Below are 26,896 nucleotides of genomic sequence, written 5' to 3' on the forward strand. Positions count from 1 at the left end.
AGAAACAACAATATCGGTTTTGAAACATTTACTGCAATCAACACACGGAACAATAACACGAGGAACAATAAACAGGCTGCAGGAAAGGATGTCGGAGGTGTGTTGTTAACTCGACTTAATGTAATCACAGGACCAGATGCGGGAGATGAGAGGGATGTGTGAGAAATATTGATGAAGCAGTGGTTAGAAAACGTAAAGATGAAAAACAGTTTGGTCACTGAGAAATAAGACACGAACGTAAGTTACTAATCACTTTTTATCAGTATAAACAACAAAAATGCTGTACAAAACATTCCAGAGATCTCAATAACTATTAACGAAAAGTCACTCACATATCACTCACATGTAATATTTGAGGGAGTTTGTATTGAAAGTGACATCAACAATATTTGTGGCTTAAACTCGTTAAACTATAATATTAATACCTTATAAAAATCTTGGAGGGGCAGTACAGTTTATCAAATACATAAATGTTTTAAAAATGACAACTATTACACAACGACACAATATAAAACGGGATTTATATGATTAGATCGTCAGCGTGCAATGTTTGGCCACCATACTCAATACCACTGGCACTTCCCTTTACTATATTAAAGACACCACTGTCGGCATGGCTAAACCGTGGTTCCAAACAGTCGGTGACTGTAAGAACTGGTTCCCTGTGGCCCAGAGCGAGTGGTTTCATCTGCTCCACCAGGAGAAGATGGCAAACTGTCGCCTTAAGTACTGACAGTGTACTTAAAGTGAACCAACGATCATAGGATCAGGAACTCCCTACAAATGCAACTCTAGACATCGAATTGTGACGCCGTACACGCTTGTCCCACAAGTGCTGGAGGAGGAAACCATTAAAAGGATAAATTATTAGATGCCATATTTGCGAGACGAACAATAAAAATAATGCTTTATATGCATTTATGTGTGGTAAAATTCAAAGCTTAATTGTCTGCTGAGTCCGACATATCTGCTTTACAAGCTTAAGTATGTTGGGGAGTAGGTTTTAAGCCGCTTTCAGCAATAATCCAACTATTTCACAGTGGATACTGAAGGAGTTCTTAATTGCAGATAAGGTCGACATGTGGGCGTTGGGGAGCATCGGGAGTTGTAAACCTATACCCTAATGATGCTACGGATATGATAATTGTTCATTGTTGTTTAATTCAATTCGCTTGAGTATAACTAACAGTGCAGACATGTGGGTTGATAACTGAATTGCAGAGCAAAAGAAAGTACACACCCAAGTTTGATGGTGGCTTAACAAGAAATGGTTATTCGATGGTGACGAATTTGATACGGGTATCATATTAAGTGAGTGCAGTGGGCAGAATGGGGAGATGAAATCCAATGTACTCGTGGAGGTTCATGATCACGTCGCAGTACACTTCCCAATCTGGCACAATGTCAAAGGAATGCATTGTAACCAATAACGTTAAGGTTATATGGTTCACTTCCATTCATGAGAAACCAAACATTTAACAATCACTACTAAACACGTCAGCAATACATGTCAAGTGTCAAACTCAAGTAAAATGTAACAACTATACACACACTGATAGAATACGATTCTTATTACATTTGTCAGTATGCTAGGAACACCTGTGACGAGGCTCCAGATTGAGGGACCACCCCTTGTATGCTTATGTATATTAAATTGTAATTTCCCTTGGGGTTTGTAGTTACCTTTTCGGAGGAAACTTATAAATCATTTGAACCTTTAGTGTAAATGAAGCAGCTTCTTAAAATGCATCGCTGCATCTTGTCATGCTGGTCTTATTACATAATTATGATCGTTACGTTGCTTGTCCCTGGTTTCATTTAACATGTGTTATTCAAATGCACATTCAGCCCTTGCTTGTGACACAGGTGTTTACCATTAACCGGGGGACCACACAGTGGTAGTTTTGATCAGTACATAGTCCATCTGCTGTTATAACAATCATGATGTGTGAGGATGTTGATCGTTCGTTGGTAAGTGGCATTGGTGTTATCAACAGCGTGTCTCGTTTCCCTCTTGGACAATTCTAGCATTGAGGGAAGTTCTTGCAATGTGAAACCGAGGGTACATCATGTTGATATTAGTAAACAACTGCTTATAAACCTTGTTTTAAATCAAGGCATTTCGATATCTATACTGCACCATTTCAGAAGTTTAATTTTTTATTCTTGACGAATAATACCACCTTCAAATTTCAGATCACATACAATCACTGATTTCCTAACCCGTAAATGTATGATGTTATTGCCGCAAGCCCAAACTGTGAAAACGTCTTTTAACCTCCACGCATATTATCGTTGACCTTGTACCCGTTTGCTAGCATATCAGCTGCTCACTGAGGTTAGTTTCGTTGAGTCTGGTGGCAGCAGTTGGAGGGAATGATTTGTCTTATCCTGTAATGTAGGCCACTGCACAGATCCGTTTCACTGTCGTCTGTATCGTGTTTTGACCCATAGGAGATACCAAATATCACTTTCCTTCCTTCGACGGGCTGAAGTAGATGCGTTTGCTCGTGTCAAAGAGAGTGGGCTGAAATATATAAATATAAAGAGTTATGGAATTCTGCCAAAGACTAACGACGCAGATGTGCCAACGAACCATCGTGCGTTTGTTATTGGAGTCTTTAAGATTGATTTTCAATTATCTAAGCCTACAATATCAGAAATAAGCACACTTTCTTGATATATTTTTGACACAGATTCATCAAATGATTAGATCTACACACAACGGAAATTTGAAAAAGAAAGTCATATGAAAGCACATTTTGATTGAGAGATTTTATTAGAGTTATACCCTATCATAAAGGACTTCAAGTTGTAATCTTTTTTCAATTTACCCTACTTAATTAAATTTCTGATAATTGGCATCATAAGTTACATGATGTATTACTAAATCTTATTGTGGTTTATAAGTGCATATTTTTCTAATAAATGGTATTATGTAGGGAGGACTTACCAAAGTGACTTGTGCTTTTCATATTGTGTGCGGAAACAGCTTTCGGTGTTCTCGACACTCTCATTGGCGCGGGACCCGTGAAGATCCGGGGTAGAATAGGTCTTCAGCAACCCATGCGTGCCGTAAAAGGCTACTATGCTTGTCGTAGAAGGTGACTAACGGGATCGGGTGGTCGGGCTCGCTGACTTGGTTGATGCATGTCATCGGTGCGTGGATCGATGCTCATGATGTCAATCACTGGATTGTCTGGTCCAGACTCGATTATTTACAGACCGCCGTAATATAGCTGGAATATTGATGAGTGCGGCGTTAAACAACAAACCAACCAAATCATTGGCGCGTCGATTTGCGATCTCTGACTCCGCCAGTGTTGGTTTAAGACACACCCTATGTACTGCAAATATCGGCGTCTGTTATTGTCAATATGTGGCCCTCTTATCTGTGGGTTTACGCGAAGTCTCAGACTGCGGTGTTCCTTCCCACCAGAAGGAAGTTAGTCCTAGCAAAACAGGCCTCAATTGGATAAATATGGAAATGTGTTAGGTTCACTCAGGTTAAGTTAAGAATAGTCTACAACTGGGTAATACACACCATATGTCAGAGTCACTCGGGTCAGGTCTACATTTGCCCACAAATGGGCATTACACACCATATGTTTGTTTCTCTCAGGTCATGTTGACATTACTCACAGGCAGAATAATACACGACATATGTCTATCAAAAAACATTGAATTCGACATAACATCATAATATTCAATATAGTTTTTGGTTTGGTTGAAAATCATCAAAACACGTTAAAATGAATCTAGAGTTTCGCGTTACAAGCGTTTTAAGTGCTTGAGCTAATCATACAGACAGGGGGCGGTCGGGTAGCCTAGTAGTTAAAGCTTTCGCTCGTCACGCCGAAGACACGGGTTCGAATCCCGACATGGGTACAATGTGTGAAGCCCATTTCTGGTGTCCCCCGCCGTGATATTGCTAGAATATTGCTTAAAGCGACGTAAACCCAAACTCACTCACTCACTCACTCATACAGACAGGAGGAAACTGTTCCATCGCTGGAAAGAACATACTGGGATGGTACCATCCAGGCCACAGTGGCGGCCATCGGGGCGAATGTAAGGGAAGTAACTCAAATACTGTGGTGAAGGATAAGGGTGATAGTGAGTGAGTGAGTTGTGTTTAACGCCGCTTTTAACATTATTCCAGTTATATCACGGCGTGTCAGCTTAATGTGAGAGGAAAGCCCGAAGTGATGCAGGTCTCAGACGTTTACCACTTCGGTGAAACCCACGAGCACGGGTATGGTGCTGACAAATCTAGAAACATAATCGGGGCGAACCGGGATTCGAACCCACAATCATAGGTTTCTGGCGTGCCCAAGGGACGCAACTCTGCACAGCGAATCGCGGCTCCTTAGACAACTGGGCCACCCGTGCCCCCCGATAAGGGTGATAACGTCAGTAATATATTTGTATGTGGTATCACCTGTTTCTCTCCACACATCTGTTAAACGTTCCGCCAGCACATGTGCAGATATCCCCCAAAGACCGGAGACCCTTTCGCTTTCGCAGCACTGTAAGCAAAATGTGTTTCCATGTGTGTATAAGTTCCAGAGGATCTTTTACCAACAACATTTGTTCCTTTGGAGATGCATGTCGCGTTAAGACTTCCTATCACACTGAAATTTTGTTCCAGTCATACCGGAACTTTCATACACATATGTACTGCCTTGTGAAACTATCACCTGTCCAAAAGAGGGATTTCATATGGGGCTATTTAAAAAAAATCGGGCTTGGTAATATTTTGAGAGAGGGGTAGGTTTTGAACAGAGGAAGGATATATATTTTTTTCCGGTTCGGAACTAAATTTGGGCGGAACAAAAACATGCTTACAACTCCTTTCTTTGACTTCAGACACACCTGGTGCACATTCCAGACGACGGCGGTGACACCATCACGTGTTATAACGCCAATGGCTTCCTCATACTTGTCTCCTCCGACAAAAGAGCCATTCTGGGAATCCGCTCAGTGAAAATACGCGCCGATGACATCCTGCTCTGCACATATCCTAAATCAGGTAGCAGTATAACCCTAATGTAGAGGGTAAGGGTAGCCTTGTGGTTACAGCGTGGGAGGGTGGCCGGGAAGCCTAGTGGTTAGAGCGTTCCCCCATCACGCCGAAGACGCGGGTTCGATTCCCGACATGGGTACAATGTGTGAAGCCCGTTTCTGGTATCCCCCAACGTGATATTGCTATAATATTGCTAAAAGCGGCGTGAAACCATACTCACTTACTCACTTACTTACAGCGTGTGTCTGCTTGACTGTGGCAGAAACCGTTCTTACTCACTCACTACAACACACTATGAGTCTCATTGCCACATGTTCGATAAAGAGTGTTTGAGTGAACGTTACTTGAGGGATATTCACACGGTACAACTAATTACATACAATCTGTTGCATGCAACACATTGCATCGTGTGTATAGGCTGTGAACAGGCAAGTCAGTCCAACGTTTGGCGTATGCAACGCTTTGGACGTGAGTGAGTACGAAATCGGACATGCTCTATTTTTATGCGTCAAATTTTACGCACGCAGCCAATCAAAACGTGTATCAAAATCACGTGATATTTATACGTCAATTCGTAAACAAAAATGGCGATTCAGATTCACGTCAGTAACTTCGGCTTTTCGGTATCCAATGTGTCACCACTCAATAAAGGACCAATGAAAGGTAAACACGTAGAATAACCCTGAAACACAAATTATATATTTAGACATTTGCTTCGGTCTGTTTTTCCAGGTTAAAATATTCATAGTGGCATTTGAAATGGCAGGATATGTGACTGTACACTGTTGACCTAGATTAGGTCCATAATACGTTTCTAAATTTTAAAATACGTCACGCACACAAATACACGTCACAGTTTTGTATTCTGAGGGAAAGTATGCCATTAACAATTTTAGACAAAGCATATGAACAATAAACGACATCTGAAAATAATGTACAACGCAATTATAGCCATTTTCTCATTCCACTAATTCCTCATTCTCAATGTAATTATTTATTCGAATAACGGATAGCTACATGGGAAGTAATATAAAATAACTGTCGGGTGTCTGCACTATGTCCAAACACAAATGATAATTCCGAAAAGACTCCAGTAACTCTTTATTCGTTCCGAAACGTCGTAGAAACCCTGAACCGAAACTCCATGTTGGATAGTGTTGCAAAATCAGTCGCGATGCCTATTTAACACTCATCTGCGATACATCAATCCCCTGAATTCATCATAACATTAAGAATCAAATTAAAAATGATCTAAGTCACTAATACAAATGGACCAAATGAAATCAACTGAAATATATTCCAGTGTGAAACTAATCCCTGTATTCTGAAAATGTAAACAAGACGAATCTTCTACTTGTACATGTTAACATTTTCTACGATATTGAGGGATGAAAGTGTCAGTGTATTGCATACATCAGCTCATATTATTGAAAATATGCATGGATTATAATCGTCACAAGAATTGAAGGGAATTATAAATAAAATAGGCCTACTTATTAGAAAAATCAATTTGGAAAAGTCAAAAGACGTGACGCCATGACTGAATGCAAAATCAAGCACACTGACGTCGGTATTAGTCTGCCTTTCTTCGTAGTCTCAAGGATAGAATGGAATCATAAAAACAAAAAAAACATGTTGATTTCAGATTACTTGACTTCCATGACTCATTTATGTATATGCGAGCCCTTCACCACGGAAAGAAGCTACTGTGAACGTTCCGCCTACTGCTGTTAGTGAACAGTGAACAGCTATTTTGTGAAGGGGTTTAATGGAAGTGATTGAATATTAGTATACGTCAACATCAACATCGTTGTACATATTTGTTATTTTCTTTGAGGTGAGGGTGAATAAGTACACAACGCATTCATTCCATAAAGTAGTTTACTTGAATTGATATTTGAACATTTCTTGAATATATTTTCACCCAGTAAAACATTCACAACTGCAAAATTGGTACATGTACCTATTACTGTTTAATATTATCAAAAATGCTACAGACTTTATGAAACCTTTAATAATCTGTTGTTTGTTTGAAGACAGGAATTGACATTCACCATGTCGTGAAACGCATATTCTTCCTATAAGATGCTTTGTGAATCTAACACACTGCAGCATATACATACCAGTATATTTCCTTTGGAGAATCATGAAATATTCATTATGACAAATGTATATATTTAAATCGCAAATAGGTTAATTACAAACAAACCTATCATTTTTGTTATTAAAGTAAATGCATATCTGAAGGAAAATCGTCACATTATATTTTTATTACTGTACACAAGTGTGGAAAATACCCTCTGTTTTACTTTTGTAAAAATATCGTTTGATTGCCGGAACATTGATGCTCAAAGGTTGCATCAGGTGCACATTTACAGGGGGCTGACCATTTGAGATTCAGGGGTGGAGGTGGGTCATGGTCTGTTTGGGTTTCGGGGTGAGTTGGTGGGCGTGGTTGGGGTTTGGGGAGCTGTTTGTATTGATAAATGTTCTTTTAATCGAAATTTTCTATACTATGAACGACTATCAGAGGCAGTTGTATATGTGTACAACCATGAAATAATGGACTTTTGATTATATTCTAAGAATACAGCATCTTCGGAACACAAAAAAACAAAAACAATTCACAAGCTTCAAAAACATTCATTCCAGCTATACATGGCATCAAACATTAATTTTGAACTCATTTTCCGACTTTCCACAATTGTATCCTCGCACCTATAAGGTCCCTTTTTCCAGGTGGGTAAGATATACATGTACATGTATACTGTTACTCTTCGTACCGATTGGTACCGATTTCAACGTTTCTTATTAATTTAGATAGAACCGTAAAATGTCTGGTTTCAACTGGTCAAAGGACACTTTTATGATTTGTGTGGAACATTCATTTATATTATTATCAAATTTGAAATATGTCGTCAGGACATTTGGATCCAATTCATTCAATGTCCAAGAAAAAGAACCGATGTGGTTTTCAATATCGATAGCTGTGTGGGAACATTGTAGGTACACATGAACAAAAATATACCAGAACGTTTTGTCCTGAGCCATAGCAACATGACCATGGACATGACCGTTACGAAGTTTCAATAACTTACAGTTAAGCTTGGTGGAGTTATGACGCGTCGAACAGGACGTTTTGCTCGTAGACCTGCTACTCTTAAACGGTTTCGTACGGTCTGGTCGGAGATTCTGCGTAGTCTGGGTATTTGGGATGCTGTTGAGGTGGCTGTGGTCGACACTCTCACGTAGGTGGCGCAGTCGGATGTAGAGATCTTGGGCAGGGGTGGTTACTCTTGGTCGTCACGACCTTGGCCGATCACGTGTGGACCCATAGCATTGTGATGGTGCTGGGCGCTACATTGAAAACCTTGGCTCCAGCTTATCGGAATTTCACTGCATGCGAGAGGCCTATGACGTTGTTTCTTTGAACTTCTGCTAATCTTGGCATGTTGTTGCATGTCACTGTTGATTGACGCAGATGCCAGGCAATGAAAAACCCTGCACTTGAAAACCGTTCATAGTGCTGCTGTGCGTGCAGTGCGTGTAGCTCCATGGAACTTTTGATAATGCACTGGGTGTGTGTTTCCGAATCGTACGTGTTACCCTTGTTGTGATCATTTCGATCCGGGAAATTTGTCACTGACAGTATAACACATAAAACCTTTTCATTTTGCACCCCTTTGTCTGCTAATTTTGCTGTTATGGACCAAAATATCCGTATTGCGTTTCTATTCCTTTTTTTTAAGAATATATTTTCACTATGACACTACGTTTGTTACAATGACACTACGTTTGTTAACATTTTATGTTTGTATTCAATATACAAGTAGCAATCGAATATTAACTCTGAATAGCATAATAGATTGATTATTTCTTTGTTTTCTGTTTATGTCACACTCAGCTACAGTCCAGCTATGGGCATATCTGTAACGCCCAAGGCTACAAAAAGTAGCATGTTGAGGTTTAACAGGAGATGTGACGTATAATAGTGATGGCAGCTATAATAGTTATTTAAATGTAGCCATTACTGTTTTACAATATTTGGATAATTTTTTCAAGAAGATTTGAAACATCTGTAGAAGTTCAAACATAGATGGATGTACAATAAGAGTCTTTGGTATGTATAATTGTCTTAATTCTTCAAAATATTCAAATTTAAAAATATAATGATATTCATCCGCAATGTCTTTGCTTTTACAAACAGTACACTTTCTATCTAATAAAGGGGTGTGATTCCATCTTCCACATTCAATCAGTAAATAATTGCAAGAAGTTCTGAGTGGTATGTACACTCGTTTTGGTAAATTACACAGATATGTTTCCAGTGAGATATTATCTTTAATGACTTTGTAAAAGTAATTCCTTTACTTGAATTTGTGACATCATAATTCCACCGTTGTATAAACGCAATCATCCAAATCATCGAGCCTTGTACGAGAAGCTCTTACTGGTCACCGGTCGTGACCCAGAAAATCCAATCACTAATCCACCATCCAATGATAAGTGGGAGATGAGATTTCAGGGGGAGATCAACCAAGTACTAGTAGTTTTTTGTGCTAATATTCTTCTTTCTAGGAGGGGGGCATGGGTGGCCCAGTTGTCTAAGGCGCCGCGATTCGCTGTACAGAGCTGCGTCCCTTGGGCACGCCGGGCCAGAAACCTATGATTGTGGGTTGGAATCCCGGTTCGCCCGATTATGTTTCTAGGTTTGTCAGCACCATGCCCGTGCTCGTGGGTTTCACCGAAGTGGTGAACGTCTGAGACCTGCATCACTTCGGGCTTTCCTCACACATTAAGCTGACACGCCGTGATATAACTGGAATACTGTTAAAAGCGGCGTTAAACCCAACTCACTCACTCACTCACTCTTTCTAGGAACCAACTGGGTGTTTGAAATAACACGTGAAACCCTAACAGGGAAGATAATTGAAGATGACGTCACGATGGTTCAGAGGTTAATAGAAATGGAACCAGAGGAGAGTTACGCGGACCTCCAGTCTCCCAGGATACTCAACTCCCATTTGCTGATGAAACATCTGACAGAAGATGTTCTCAAGAAGAAAATAAAAGTCATTAACGTTCTAAGAAATCCAAAGGACGTAGCTGTTTCTTTCTATAATTTTGCGAAGAAGATTCCAAATCTAGAATATAAAGGAGAGTGGAAAAACATCTTGCGTCCTTTCTTTGAAGGGAAATGTGAGTACTTCTTGTATATATGATCAACGCCATGGCAACAGAACTATTATTATCGTCCCTCCCATTAATCCAATTTTATAAACATTTTTCATGCCCCACTTCTTTCCTTAAATCATTTTTTCTTATTATGCCTCTTCATATACTCATTGTACATATAATCAGCCTTGCTATAATACTGTCTGGTACCATGCTTGCTGGATTTATCTACCGTTAATGCCCTTTCCAGAGCTTCATGATTATACCTAAAATAATCCTTCCTACAATCATTCAGTGTCTCTTCCTTCCTACTATAACCCTTCTAACAATCGGATAACAGTGGCGGTGGCGTAGCCTGGTGGTTGATTCCCCACATGGGTACAAATTTTATGAAGTCCATTTGATACTGCTGAAATGTTGCTAAAAGCTGTGTAAAAGCATACTCACTCACTCAGTTACTTAGTCACGCATCTGATAATGCCTGAAGGTATTCATTCCCATTCCCTTTGTTGATAACAAAGGTCTTCTTTACTATAATTATTATTTATCCATCTTTAAACCATTCTTCATTAACACATCTTTTCAATGACCATTCTTACTACAAACATACTTCCTGTAAATACGTTTCATATCACATTTTCCCAAACACCCGGATTGATGGTTATTCATGGACGAGTGTTCGTGGCGCATACGGAATCGTGCGTTGGACTTTTGTCAGATGTTTCTTGTGGTTGTGGAGAGGGTTCTGTCCCTTTTATTCCCATGATCGCATTTCTTATCGTTGGCTGACAACCTTTTATATTTTGATTAATTGCCTTGGATACTGCAAAAATATGCATTCTAGAATGACGGTTGTACGTGACCCAGGTCAGTGTAGAAAACTTCATATTGTTACAGTTATGTATGGATCATGGATGGACTATGTTATAAACTGGGAGCAGGTGAAGAAGACCAATCCAGATCTGCCCGTGTTGACGCTCTTCTACGAAGACCTCAAGCAGGTAAGGCGGAGCAACACCCAAATACATTAAGTGGGTACGTTGGGAAAACCCATTAAGCAGGTAAACGTGGCAAATCGAGAACACATTAAGTAGGTACGTCGTGGCAAAATGCGGACACGTGAAGAAGGTGTGGGCAAGAATTTGACACATAAAACAGGTATGTCGAGGGAATACCAAAAAGTATGTGTTGGCAAACCGTGAACAAATTAAGCAAGACCAGGACACATTATTTAGGTATAGCGAGGCAACACAGTAAGCAGGTGTGATAAAGCATCGCGTGAACACATTGAGCAAGTATGTCTTGGCATAACGCATACACAGGTAAGGTGCGGCAACACGTTGACACATTGAGCAGGTGTGTCTGGACAAACTGTCAACGCATTAAGCAGGTACGACAGGTTTATTGTGGCAACAGATGGACACATAAGACAAGTATGGTGGGAAACATGCAGACACATGAAGCAGGTGAAAAGGAGGCAACACATGAACACATTAAGCAGGGATATGGTGTGAAGCACGAGGAAATATTAGGCAGGTGTGGTGAGGCATCACGAGGACACATTAAGCAGGGATATGGTGTGCAGCACGAGAGGACAATAGGCAGGTGTGGAGAGGCAACACGTGAATACATTAAGAAGGGGTTTTGGTGCAGCACGAGGGCACGTTAGGCAGGTGTGGTGAGGCAACACGTGAATACATTAAGCAGGGATATGGTGTGCAGCACGAGAGGACATTAGGCAGGTGTGGTGAGGCAACACGTAGACTCATTAAGCAGGGATATGGTGTGCAGCACGAGAGGACATTAGGCAGGTGTGGTTGGGCAACACGTGAATACATTAAGCAGGGATATGGTGTGCAGCACGAGAGGACATTAGGCAGGTGTGGTGAGGCAACACGTGAATACATTAAGCAGGGGTATGGTGTGCAGCACGAGAGGACATAAGGCAGGTGTGGTGAGGCAACACGTGAATACATTAAGCAGGGATATGGTGTGCAGCACGAGAGGACATTGGCAGATGTGGTGAGGCAACATGTGAATACATTAAGCAGGGATATGGTGTGCAGCACGAGAGGACATTAGGCAGGTGTGGTGAGGCAACATGTGAATACATTAAGCAGGTATATGGTGTGCAGCACGAGAGGACATTAGGCAGGTGTGGTGAGGCAACACGTGAATACATTAAGCAGGGGTATGGTGTGCAGCACGAGAGGACATTAGGCAGGTGTGGTGAGGCAACACGTGAATACATTAAGCAGGGATATGGTGTGCAGCACGAGAGGACAATAGGCAGGTGTGGTGAGGCAACACATGAATACATTAAGTTGGTTTGTTCGCAGCAAATGTATAAAGGTATGGGAACTCATGGATACATATTGGGGTTGTAGGTAACCGTCGGATTTATCTTTTTATATGTCATATGGTGGCAATATTTTCTATGGTGAGTTATTTTGTGATGGTTTAAGTGTAGCGGAGAAACAATGAACAGGCTTCATGAAAGGATGTCGGAGATGTGTAAACTCGTCTTGATGTAATCCTAGGATCAGATGCGGGAGATTAGGAGGATGTGTGAGTTCCTGGGTGTAGAGAGAACGGATGACTTCCTGTCCAGAATCTGTGACAACACAACACTGACGGCCATGAGGACTCTCAAAACAAAGGCATGTTATGATGGGGCAGTGTTTAGAAAAGGTAAAGATAAATTGTAGAAACAAATATTGTAGTTCACCGAGAAATACAACGGAATTGTAAGTCGCATAGGGAGTATTTTAGCCTTTTGTGACAATAATGACAATACTTTTAAAAATAATGACTGATCTAAATCGTCGAGGGACAGTGGATTATTTCACATATTTACCTTTAAAACTAGTTTGACAACATTTAACTTACCATAATTACACAACGACACAGTATAAAATAGACTGCAAATCGTCAGCAACCAAAATGTTGCCACCATACTAGTACTGCTGTGTCTCCATCATGTCAAGTAGATGTTTTACTTATCGCATCAGGCGAACATAGTCTCCTGCAGGATGTATGCTTCCTACTCTAACACAAGACAATGGATAAGGTTGCGATGGCCTTATGGTGGACTTACGTAAGTTAAGTTGAAACACATTTATGGCAAATTCGGAGAGCGATTAAACTTTCCACATAACATCGCCTGACAATCAGGGGTGACTTCCTTTCACTGTAGTTTAAAACAGCAGTAGTGACATGGCTCAGATTTAGTTGCAGGCTACGCTTACAACACTTGTTTTTTGTTCCAGGGGGAGTAGGTGACTGGAAGAACTGGTTCACTGTGGCCCAGAACGAGTGGTTTGATCAGCTCTACCAGGAGAAGATGGCCGACTGTCACCTTCAGTTCAAATACATGCTGTGATTTACCGACAATGTACCTCAGTCGAATAAAATCAGTTATCAGTGGTGATAACCTCAATTATTTTCCTGATCGATACACACATATTGTTATAAGGTTACAAATGCATCTAGCTGCAATGAGGAGTTGCATTAGATATAGTTTGTGACGGAGAACTATTAGTTCGAAAGGAATCAATAGATAAAAGACATTTTACATTGATCACAAGTGTATTCTTGACATTTCATGTTTATCATTGGATTGGTTCCATGTTATCGTCCATTAGTTAATGAAACAAGCAGAGAGGCAAGATACTTAATTTTCATTTGTAGCATCCGGAGAGAGTCACAAAATCAATAGAGAGATGAGCAATCTGGCACGTAGGCTTCTGTGTTTTTCCGATTACGACACACATGAGTCAAAATGAGGTATGGTGACATGTGACAAAGACAGGCCAGGCCCGAACACTATAAAATGATACTTTAACATTAGGTGGGTGAGTGTGGTTTTACGCCGCTTTTAGCAATATTCCAGCAATATCACGGCGGGGGACACCAGAAATGGGCTTCACACATTGTACCCTTTTCGGGAATCGAACCCGGGTCTTCGGCGTGACGAACGAACGCTTTAACCACCAGGCTACCCGACCGCCCTAACATTAAGAGAGGAGAGCGCAGTTTGCAATCGATCGCGTCGAATCCCGATCGTAAGATGTGTAACGGTTAATAAGTCAGATAAAACACTCTTCCTCTGTTTTGGTCGATATTGTAAAATCTGAGGTACCCGGGATCGAGTACCCAATCCCCGCTACCTCAGGTTTTACAATCTCAACCAAAAACGAGGAATTTTATCCTATATTTATCACTCATGTTAATTTAAGAAAGAAGTTGCAATAAACATTGGTGATTTTAGCACACACCCGCTTGGATTGACAGTCCCTCGTGTGTCATGTTTGTTTGACATGTTCTTCTGCCTGTGAAACAAGACTACCGTAAATCCCCTTCAAAGCGGTGGCAAAATAGAGAATAACGTTTCATAAACAACTCATCTCGCGCAGCGCACCGGGGTCGCATGGTCCGATTCAGACGACAGGGGAACGAGCCTCTGTTCACAGCCATGCGTCACCACGTTAAGAGCATCGCATTCATGTCCCCACGTGCTATACGCTAGTTAGCGGCCCGCCTCCCCTCTCCCTTCCCCTGTTCTACTGCGGACGATAAGGACTTAAATATTGAAAGCACATACACATATTGTCCTTTATGAGGGCGCTAACAAAAACCTGTGGACCTACCTTTAGCATACAGGGCCTAGATTTTCGAAACGATCTTAGCTGAGATAACTCTTAACAACTTATGTTCAAAGATAAGATATCTTAAGGTTAAGATAAGGGAGATTTTCGAAAATATCGTAAACCTGTCGCAGATCGTTCAGAGCTACGATACCTATCGTAACTCTGATAGAGAACTAATTTGTGGTAGAGATTGATAAAGCGTGACTATCCGAATACAAATATCATTCGAGTGTTATGCAAAGGCATTTTCTGCGAAAATATATTTGAAACTGAATTTTGGACAGTGTTTTAATCCCAAATGAGCATGGGAACCCTCTTTTTACGTGATATTTCAAATCGCCAATCTCGAAAATACGATGCAAAAATATGTGCTTAACTTTTGCTATCAGAATATCAATAGATTGCTACAATTAATGGAATACATATATGCCGTTAATCACCCGTTTTTAAAGAATGCAATTTTTCAACAGACAATATATTTAATCACTTGTTATCAAATATTTGTCTTTCAATAATATAGGTAACCTAGATGCTGTTTTTAAAACGAAAGAAATACAATTATTTTTGCTAAAAAAGATTAAATATACTCTTTATACAAATCTACTATACACATATTTGATCACATGTATTTCCATGTTCAATCAATAAATACTACACTGTATAGTTATATTCAACTGTTAAAACCGCTCGTCCCACACCATTTTAGATGTACAACCTGATGCGAAACGCTTATTGTTTTGCACTTCGTCACACATGTAGATTGATATAATTTTATAAAATGCGAAAATACACACTAAAGCATTGTCACAAATGCGATCCAGAAAATATAACAGCGGAACTCTGCGCTTTATAAAAAAAACTGAGCAAGGTCTCGCCGGGCGAATACAAAGGGAAACTCTCAGTTAGAGTATGAACTAAGATTAGCTGCCCCTGAGTTATCAATGAGGTCACGGTCATTACTAAAGCCTGTCAACACCTTCCGTTTTTTTCCTTCCCAAATTATCGAAAAAGGTATGTTGTTTCACACTTTTCAGCATGGACTATAGAAATATATTGTAAGCTATCGAGTTTTCGATGTGTCAGTTTGAATCACAGGGTTAAACAAAATGAAATGTCAATGTTTGAACGTAAAGCAGATTATTTGTTTGAAAAATATCCACGGCAAAGTATGCCGCCATCTTGGATGAAGATAAAATAAACTTACATGTACGATGGGTATGGGGCTATCTTAGATTTATGACAATCTTACGATATCTTAGGGCTACGATAGTTTCGAAATAAGCCTACGATAGCCTACGATTTCCTTACGAGAACTTTACGATATTCTTAGCATGGGCGGATACAGAGGGGGGAGGGGGGAGGGGGGGGTTTATTTCGAAAGAAAATAATTATTTCTGTATAAATTACCACCAAAGACAATAAATAGATCTTATTTGTGCCCCCCCCCCCCCCCCTCTTTTCAAAAAAGCTGTATCCGTCCATGCTTAGGACTACGATGGTTTCGAAAATCTAGGCCCAGTACCACAAACTTTTCAAACCCGTGACAATATCCTATGACGTAATTTGTAGTATTTTGTTACCGTTCCCACAGGCAAAACACTGCCCTGTGACGTCAGGGCCATCGGATGTGCATGAGCTTCTCCCAGTGATCTATCATCTCTACATGCAATGTCATTATATAAGCCCAGCGATGTTGAGAGTTTTGAAAATTTGTTTACTAATTGCCTGCAGCAGCGCATTATGTAACAAGCGCTAGTTTATGAAAGCACTTTTTCAATATATTTTTAGTTTCATTTTTTTCGTAATTCAAGGGGCTAAAATGGTTACAAATGCGAACTAATATACATATATTTTATTTTTTCGGTTCAATATTTTTCATTATTATGCACAATAATGCAGTTTGTTATGGATATTATATTGGCGCTGTACACATCCAAATGTCGCCGATGTTAGGGTAGGTTACCCCAAACCTGCTATCCTTAGCCCTTGGATCCCCTTTACGATCATTAGGGTAAGGTACCCGTTTAGTGGCTATTAGATTACCCGAACTCTATCCTTAGCCCTTGGATCCCCTCTACGATCAATCACCCCTTTACGGTCATAAGGGTTAGCTAGGTGCCCGTTTAATGGTTATTCTATATTCTATAGCGGCCCCTATTATTCTTCACACAACAACGTCGAGTAAAAAGGATGAAATGGTTTGGGCTCCTGGAAACTGTCCTGGACCTTCCTTCAACATGATCATGATTTTTACCTTGGGACGAAATGAATGAATACCTGTTTTCAGTTGACTACGGTAGCAGGTTTGACAACTTGACGGGACGGGGTGATCGGGCGACCAGGATTGAAAGAATAGTGCACTTTACCTGGCGCACTTTTCTGATCAAATCAGCTCTGTGGGGACTCAAACGCGCTTCGCCGGCCGCTCTCCCATTCATCTTTTCTCGAAACCACACCCGCCATTGTTTTTGTCAACATGACCGACCAATCGGATTGACCGGATTAATGCTTGAAAAGGAATTCATAGCTAACCCTTGCCCTGAGCAAGCTAACCCTAAGGACCCAAAAGGGGTCTTGGATCGTAAAGGCGTGTAGGTTTCCCTCAGACCGAAAAGACGTGTTGGATCGTGAAGCGGTCGCAATATAGCGCGGTAACTGAGCGGATGGTAGAGCTCGGGCTGCGCCCGGTAAACAGTATTCAAAGGGTGATCTCAGTGTGTAAAAATATGTGTGCAAGCACTATCAGGGTCACAAGCAAAGCTGTCTTACGAAATCCAGTCAGATAACGTACATGACCTTGACAGACATTACGAGGGTGATAATGCAGTGGTGAGCATATACTGTCCTATTGCAAATTTCGCACGACACGAATGACTTTGGAGCAACTGATAGCCATAAGGGAATTACCCCCGACCTGTAAGGAGCTTGAGAACACCTTCGTCTCCACATGTCTGTACGCCTACTGAGTCAACTCTGTGTGGCAATATGACCGTCCTGGTATCATACATGGTCCAAAGCTGTGGTATAAACATTACCTTATAAATAAACTGGAACGCAACTCGCTACGGATTGATGAAAAGAAGAAAGCAAGACGAGGGAACATAAGACCCAAGTATCTCTTTCTCGAAGGTTGAGCTGTTAACAGCATAAACGAGGAGATGACAGAAGGAACTGACAAGACAAAGATGTGTTACTTAGCGGGTTCAGTCCCCACTTTGCTGAAATTATACTGCTGGTATCGCCACATTTTGTCAACTTGGCCATACGTTAACATCAAGTATTACAGACATCATATCAATTATATGTCAAGTATATTCTGTTGATGAAACCTGATGAACAGGTGCTTGTTTTTTGTTGCAGTACACTTAGAAAACCACGTCAAGAGAAGATCATCAGAGAACACAGTTTTAAAGTTTTTTGACCAAGTACAACGTCATATTAGTGCATTGTAAACACAGGCATTAAATTTCTTCGTAATCAATTTTCATTCATGAGAAACATTTGTCAATCAATGCATTACAAGCACTTTAACCAATACATGTCATCTGTCAAGGTTATATAAAATTTCAAGTTTATCCACACATTTAAAAAATACGAATCTTACATATATGTTTCTAGGTTTGTCAGCACCATACCCGTGCTCGTGGGTTTCACCGAAGTGGTAAATGTCTGAGACCTACATCACTTGGGGCTTCCCTCCCACATTAAGCTGACACGCCGGGATATAACTGGAATACTGTTTTAAGCGGCGTTAAGCCCAACTTACCCACTCACTCACACTCACTGTTCCTGTACCAAGACTATTTACCACAGATGAAGTTCAGTTATTAACAAAGGGCCTGTTCTATCTATGCCACGTGCTTAGTTTCGTATATTCGCAGTTATTCGATTTGACGTCCACGTCAGTGAAAAAAACGTCTGGATGATATGCCGAAACAATTTCCATTTGGGATGAAAACCAAAACGGCTGTGAAAATAACATTATGAATGGATCACGGAAAATCAGTGATGATACCAGGTGTTCGCGTAAAGGGTAAACATATCCTGCCTAACCAGTAGCCTAACCTAACCCGTCACTGACACAAGTTGCATAAAAAGGGAATGTTTGTTTGTTGACAATACGACGGCAGTGCTACTCTAGGTCTCGATCGGACGCTTCTTCTGTGACGATCATCAAGATTGCTAGTTTTTCAAGTCATAAATTGAATCAATTGTGTGAAGACAATATCCTGACGTTTGATTAAAATCATTTGGCAAGTACATTATTTTTGTGTGTTTTTCAGGGGAAGTTGGTGACCGGAAGAATTGGTTCACTGTCGCTCAGAATGAATGGTTTGACTGGAGCTAATGAGTAGAACTTGTAAGAGAAGAATGAATGGGAGATTGACAACAACTTTTTAGAGCGGATGGCGCCGGCAGTTCGGAGAGGACGTTAGAGCAATTTTTAGTCGGGATGGGACGTTAGTGCTTACGAAACTCTGTCTTTCTATCTGGAAACTCTCGATAGTATGAATGTCACACAGGCAAGAGCCATATCATCAAAAATCGTCATGAATCCGCCTCGAACTGAAATGAAGCTTGTAAACCTCTTCATATGTTATACTTCATATTCCTCCATCAGTTAACCTTAAGTGTTCTGATTAAAATCAATTCGAATACATCCTAATATTTTTCTGTTGTTTTAAAATTAATGCATACTTATTAATTTAGCCTTTGTACAGTATCATTACATAAAATCATTTGCTGGCTATATACCAAATGGCACTGGACTGCGTCAGTGAAACGATGAAGTTTATCTAAACATGACACAAATTGTGTTCTTAGATTGATTAAACAGGATACTTACACAACCTAGGGACCTTGCTGTATGGGAATACGATGTACTCAGCATCGGAATGTAAATGAGTGTTGTATTCTAAATTTATTTTTCAGGATAGTAATTTGCCTTTTTTGTTTTTTATGTTTGTTAATTTGATTTGGGAAATATATAAGTCATGGACAGCGTGTTATGAATAATGTTTGTTTGTATGTTTGGGGTGATAAGTATATGGTATAAGTATATCCATTTGTAAGAAAGCACATGGCACTAACCATATCAAGAATGCTATGCCTCCAGAACATTGTCCCAATTACCGGACTTATTTCTTTGTAATTACCAAGTACTGGGACGTGGATAATTCTTGTAAATACCAAACCACGACCAAGACCTGTGACCTGAATAATGAAGTGATCAAGTCAGTACTTTGGGAGATTTTCCCAACCCCAGCCAATATTGCAGACTGTGGCGTCTCTGAAAACATTATGTAACATATCATGTCATATCATTAATGCCCGCTGAATGATGCACCAAGAACGTATACTTATGATCGTGACAGAATCATGCATCTGGGGAATCTTCAGATAAGGTTTTACTATAAATCATATAAACAAGACGCAAAGGTCAAAATCATTATTATACCGAATATTAAGCCACCATGCCGAATCATGTATATACGGAGTATTGAGACGATAAAAAACGACAGTCAAAATCGTGCCACAAACGAAACATTTCCCTTTCTGGAGGTTAAAACAGATTCCCGGTGTTTGAAGCGCTGTGCAATTTCAACGCTCATGATGATCGGTCCGACACACAGTCTGCCTGCTTCTGCCTCGGATTTTGTGATACACGACGTCCTTTTTCTGACTGCTCATCTATTTCGTTACCGTGTCCACAACTTATGTCATCTTAGCAACAACACTGAAGGTGCCTGCATTTGACATTCAGGGGATTAATCCCTGACGGGCATTTATTGTGTGGAATGGAGGGCAGCAGGTGTCTTATTACCCAAACAAGATGTTAGTTATAAAACTCTAGTTACCGATCTTTAATTGTTTTCTAAATTATTCATATTATCAAGATCAAGGGTGGTTTCATACATTCAACCATGTATGCAATGTTGTTAATTCTGTACGATTAACAGAAATAACCGCAACAGCATACGTATATCGGCGACGAATCACAAGATTGATACACGCGGCAAACGTAAGAGCCAATGAAAACAGTTGTCACTGCTCTTTAGGTAGCTTAAGACCACGCCCCCAAAAGTTTTTTTGGGAAGCTGATTACGGAGCATGAAATTTCACTCTCACTAAGACATTTAAATACTTTCAACGAATATTATGAATTTTTTTCTCGCAAACTCGCTGAATGTATCAAGGAAAAAGATATTCGCAAAAAAACAAAAATCATCTCTTCACTTTGCTAACCGAATCATGTATACATAGTATAATTAACCACCATGGCCGAATCTCCCCATGAGGATTTCGAGAAAAACTGTAATATACGCATGTTGCCAGAATAGCCTAAAATAGAAGTAAAGTCAGGCTCTGTAAGTTGACTGATATATAAAGTTTATTTCTTTCTCATTCTTTAATTCACTGTTTTGTCTAGTTCAGACTCAATTATTTACAGGTTGCAATGATATATCTAGAACATTGCTCTCAATGACGTTAAACAACAATCACTCACTATCTGTACACTACATTGATATCACACTACACGATGGAGTCATGTATACACATGTATTGTATTATAATATACACATGTATGGTTGTAATTGATCATGACATATTCTGCAATGAGGAAATCACTCCATAACACGTCCCATTTTAATTCTGGAAACCCAAAAATCCAGAAACTCTACGGTCTTTGCCCAGTCTCGGTCAAAGGTATTTTCAAACTTAAACAGGCTGTTTTCATGGGAACATACCAAGGAAGAAAAAATGAAAAAAAAATTGTTCAAAAACTCAATATTTACACTATGTCACCCATGGGCCAGCCCATGGGCGAAGACTGGCCCAAGGGTAGGCCCATGGCCAGGCCCATGGGCGAGAATATGTTCCTTTACTTAAAACTCATGTTTTTGTTTCGCAAATACATTAAATGTATTCATTCAAGTATGATGACACAAAATTTAACTCATTTTATCTTAATTCAACTATTTTATAGCGATATTGAAATATTTCGCCCATGGGCGAGACGATTTGGCTTTACTCAAAACTCATGTTTTTATTTCGCAAATACATTAATGTATATCTTTCAAGTATCATGACACAAAACTTAACTCATTTTATCTTAATTCAACGATTTTATAGCGATATTGAACTATTTCGCCCATGGGCGAGAAAAAGGTTTGGCCCATGGGCAAGAATATTTTCCTTTACTCAAAACTCATGTTTTTGTTTCGCAAATACATATATGTATGTCTTTCAAGTATCATGACACAAAACTTAACTCATTTTATCTTAATTCAACGATTTGATAGCGATATTGAAATATTTCGCCCATGGGCGAGAAAAAAGGTTTGGCCCATGGGTGAGAATATTTTCCTTTGCTCAACAGTTTTAGTTTCGCAAATACATAAAGGTGTTATAAGCATGACACATGATTCAACTCATTTTACCTTAATTCAACTATTAAAATATTTCGCCCATGTTTTCGTCAGTCCCTTTAAATAATTAACTAATTGTGTACAAAGTATATTGTATCATGTGAAATATACTTGATATTATATCATTACATTACTATTTAAAAAGGGCCTTTGGTTGGATGTTTCCTTTACAGAAGTTTACAAATTTCACCTTTTTTACATATTGCAACGATCTTTAATGAACCCGGCCTTACCTCTCAAAACGTTTTGACAGTTTATCATACGAAATCATGCGCGATTACACCAATTCATTCCAACACATTAAAGTTTAGTTAGTTTCTTTTTCATTTCCCATTTTATGTCTCGTTGATACATCACACTGGGAAAGTAAGTGACACTAGGTATGCAATATACAGGTACACGTGCGCGTATTTTAATGGAAACAAAAAACGATTTTTTCATTGCATAACGTCTGGCTGAATATCTCACATTCTAACGAAATCTCGAAATAATTATTTAATTATATGCGGTGTCGAACTGACCAATGGGAATTATGTTTACAGGCGATTGAGGAAAACTTGAGTGAATAGTATAACACTAAAGAAACTTTTAAATGCATTGTCACTTTTGGTATGAAAATGGTAATAGTTAAGAAAAACGCAACAGCTTTCTTATGATAATTCTCATATTCTCATTAGTACGTTGTATCTAACTACAGTGTCGGCCTTATTTACAGGTGATTCTAAAATACCTGCTCTCGGTCAATTACAATCTGCCACACCACGCGTGAATAAACAGTTATGCAGGTGTTGCTGTGGGCAAATACCTAGCCTGTACATGTATTTTTTTTGTGGATACATGTTTTACATATTTTCGTTGATGTGGATATATTCAGCACAAAGACACAAAAAGTTTATGAAAGATGAATTGGTGCCTTGATATATATATTCAACGTGAACGAATCTTGTATTTTCTCCGCGATCCTGATGTGTATCAGCGTTTAATGGGTCATTCATTGAAAGTATGTTGTGAGGCGATATCAAAGGAGCCGCTCAATTTACACAGTGTCGTCCGTTTCGCGTGAACTACCACCCCACCCTGTCCATAAGAGTTATGTTATCGGTACACAAATATATTTGATGCGGTGTCAGTGTGGAAGGAGTTTGAATTACGTCCGCCACTGGCCACAGAAATCCTCAAAGTATAGTAACAATCAACAAGGCCAGTGCCGTACTAACAACCTAGTGACTCACGTAACAACGGCTGTCAATCTGTCTGCTACAGCTACCATACCATCATCCCTGTCACAACTGGCGTATTAACGGCTTATTCAAAATATTAATTGTAGAAACGTCGTTAACAGACTAACGTACGTCGTATTCAGTCCTCAACTGGATGTTACCTTCCTTTTATCAGCTAACAGCCCTGTTTGTGAAAATATGTACTAGACATAAGATTTAAAGACTAATCAAATCAATTGTAAGACCGCATAGACCATAAAACAGAATAAAAAATATGTCTTGGTATCATCTCTTGTGTTTTAGATGATGGTAATGACCTGAAATGTTATAACGTTAGATTAAGAAGGAGAAACACTAAAGTGTTTTACAATACTTGGGAACATGAGCAATAAGATGTAGCAACATAAACATGCATGGAATAGGGAAAATGGTGAAAACAAATTGAAAAGGATTTTAATACAAAATTATTGAACTAAATAACTTGCCTGAACAGAAGGGGTACCCAAACTTGTTTGACAGTTGTTCGTGTGTTGTAGACTGTCGAATGGGAGTTATGTGTGTACGTAGCTTACACATATCTATTGCAAGTTTTAGTACTCATACACTTTCTCTTTTTGTGTTGATATGATTTCTATTTTCGTACATGATATGATTTCATTTTTATCTTTGGCTGCTCTGTTTATATATGTTCGAGTAGCTGTCTGTCCCTCATAAACTGACATAGTTCTGCCTCGCTATTGCATCTGTTGACTACAGGAGATCTACAGCATATGGCGGATCTAACTGCAATTCTTGTTTTAACCAAGCCCGGGTTTGTCATTCCAGTAACTGGATTCAGGTTGATTGCAAGATATGCATACCTCGTCATATTGATTGTTTTGTGATAGTGATTCCTCAAAGTTTTTTTTGTTTGTTAGTTGTATAACGCCGCACTTAGCAATCCAGTGATTGACATCATGCGCATCGATCCACGCAATTGGGATACGATGACATGCATCAACCAAGTCAGCAGGCCTGACCACCCGAACCCGGTAGTCGCCTCTTACGACAAGCGCTGTCGCCCTTTTACGCCAAGAATGGGTTATTGAAGATCTGTTCTACCCCGGATCTTCACGGGTCCATTGACGCAGGGATTTGTGTAAAGTCATTCAGACAGCATACAATGCCAACTCAAAAATTATACTCAATGTCTCCTCAAAGTAATATAGTACGGTACTTAGAGTACATGTGAGATTATACTCAGGTTAGGGAGATGTTTAATCGATATAATTATATATATAACGTGTTATTATTCTACCTAACAATGTATTTAATGAAATGAATGCAAAACAAACTCAACGGCTAGAAGGTTTCATTGAAAAAACTACCCCTGGTCTTGCCTAATAAAACAACTGCAACCCGACACAGATTAAACGCAACCTACAAACACAATCATAATCTGGTTAATAAGTATCATTCAACGAGTTGGAGTAGCTTACTCTGCTCACAGTATGACAGCATAGGGCAGCTCAGTAATTAGGAGGTAAAACCAGGCAGGTACACTGGTCACACTTGACTGGTCTGTCTGATGATTAGGTCGTCTGACAATTGGGAGTGAACCATTTTATGGGACCGATTAGTTTTATGACCACGGGCCTCGGCACAAGCGTTGTGTTGGAAGACAAGTTATACATGTACATCCCATATGGTGACTGTTTTTCGCTATTCATATTCTAAATTCATTCATAATACCACAACATTTTAGTACTCCTTGAAACTTTACAATCACTTCAATGTGCACAATAGATTGAATGAGAACAAATGATATATTGCAGATTATTCAATCATTGTCTCTATTATCAGCCGCTACGTTTGTATCGTTTGCATTGTACAAAGAAATATTTTGTCTGTCCTTTTGCAGATTTAGCCTCAGAATGTGCTCATTTGAATTAGGAACGAAAATAATTGCTCATCATGAGTATATATGATACAGTTAAAAGTTACTTGTACACTGTAGCTGCATTCACTTTAAAGTCGTATACGACCTTCGCGAGCGAGTTGAATGATCCAGGTTAATTGGAACGAAGTCTAGAAGGGTTATGAAGTTTTGTATTTGGTAATGTGTAGGTTTGTTAAATATGATTTTTTTTAATTCCTTTTATTCAAAATGTAAAAAAATAATTATGCGCTTAAAAATAGAGCTGACTTGATGGGAGATATGGTGTAAGCCACCTGAGATTGTCTGGTGTACATAGTTTAACCTTCCCGTGCCATCACCCTGGTTGTTGTCGTTGTTTTAAGGGATTAAGAGCTACAGCTCATTGCATTTTTGGTTACAGTCTGTCTCACTAAAGTGGACATGTGCAGGTGAACACTGTTCAATTAGTATATGAAATGCCCAAAAATGTGAACTCCAGACAATTATAACCTGAGTGTAAACGTGCGTCTGCCTTTCCCCTCGTTCACCTTCGAAATCCTTGATTATTATATCATGCCAGAGTTCTGAAATTCAGTGACAATGTTGCTGAACAGTAGAATCTTATGGACGTATTGTGCAGAACCTGTTTGACACTATGGGTTCCAGGACCACTAACACTGGGAAAAGTTGGGTCCTAACCGCCCCAACATCTACAAGTTTGTAAGCTTGTAGACATTATTAAGAAGAAATTAACAGTCCCATGCTGAGACCTTTCTCAAAATTCAGGCCGGTGGCAGGCTGCCAACAAAGAGAAGAAAATATCGCAACCCCGACACAAGTGTGTTCAGTCAAACAATGAACTTACGACCGACAGAAAACAACTCCCGTTGAGTATGCCGATGCTGTATCTCAACCGTGTTGGCCTGAAAATTTAAACATGCTAATTAAATCCATAATCGTATAATTATTTTTAATAGAAACCGTATCTTAATTTGTTTTTGCACTGCATCACATCGTGTATTTCATCTGTATATGTGTAATGTGTATATATATAAATGACTACACTTATACCGCATATTCTGCAACAGACAATAATTAATCACCTTATTATTGTCTCTCCATTTACCATGTCTGACTGCACTAATAGCCTTTTAACAGTGGACACCGATTTCAGTATACATGAAGGCTTTTTGTTCAAAAAGGAATATGCAGGAAATTGTACGTTACAATTAACTGTGTACTAATTACATGTTTGAATGTTATCAGATTTGCGTTCTGAGATACAGTGATGTAAGCATTTTCTACAATTAACAATACATGTATATAATAAAATACAAAACTCTCTGCCGGAATTTTTAGTGGAAATCATTCGATCAAGTAAAAATGACTGCGTGACAAGACGAATCAACTATTTATACCCGATAAAAGAAACTGCCTTATTTTAGGAACAGTGCTATAACAGGACATTCGAAATTTCTAACAAGCAGATACATTAAAGA

The 26,896-nt window shown here is 39.5% G+C and overlaps 1 protein-coding gene across 1 annotated transcript; it reads left to right on the forward strand.

Moving 5' to 3' along the window:
- The first annotated feature begins 1,851 nt into the window (after positions 1–1,851).
- On the forward strand, positions 1,852–13,606 carry LOC124135201 (sulfotransferase 1A3-like). The gene is made up of 6 exons (XM_046500457.2): positions 1,852–1,971; positions 4,870–5,032; positions 9,905–10,225; positions 11,099–11,202; positions 12,742–12,892; positions 13,471–13,606. Exons 1-6 carry the CDS (start codon positions 1,942–1,944, stop codon positions 13,581–13,583), a joined length of 882 nt encoding a protein of 293 aa, XP_046356413.2. The 5' UTR covers positions 1,852–1,941; the 3' UTR covers positions 13,584–13,606.
- Positions 13,607–26,896: the final 13,290 nt, after the last annotated feature.

This window comes from Haliotis rufescens, unplaced genomic scaffold, assembly GCF_023055435.1.
Source record: "Haliotis rufescens isolate VD_foot unplaced genomic scaffold, xgHalRufe1.0.p SCAF_15, whole genome shotgun sequence".
Lineage (NCBI taxonomy): Eukaryota > Metazoa > Mollusca > Gastropoda > Lepetellida > Haliotidae > Haliotis > Haliotis rufescens.

Excerpts from the sequence above, each read along its gene's own strand:
- LOC124135201 (XM_046500457.2), top strand. The coding sequence starts at position 1,942 with ATGATGTGTGAGGATGTTGATCGTTCGTTG. Across the intron at positions 1,972-4,869 it reads AGGATGTTGATCGTTCGTTG|ACACACCTGGTGCACATTCC; the intron begins GTAAGTGGCATT and ends CTTTGACTTCAG. Across the intron at positions 11,203-12,741 it reads TCTACGAAGACCTCAAGCAG|GATCAGATGCGGGAGATTAG; the intron begins GTAAGGCGGAGC and ends ATGTAATCCTAG.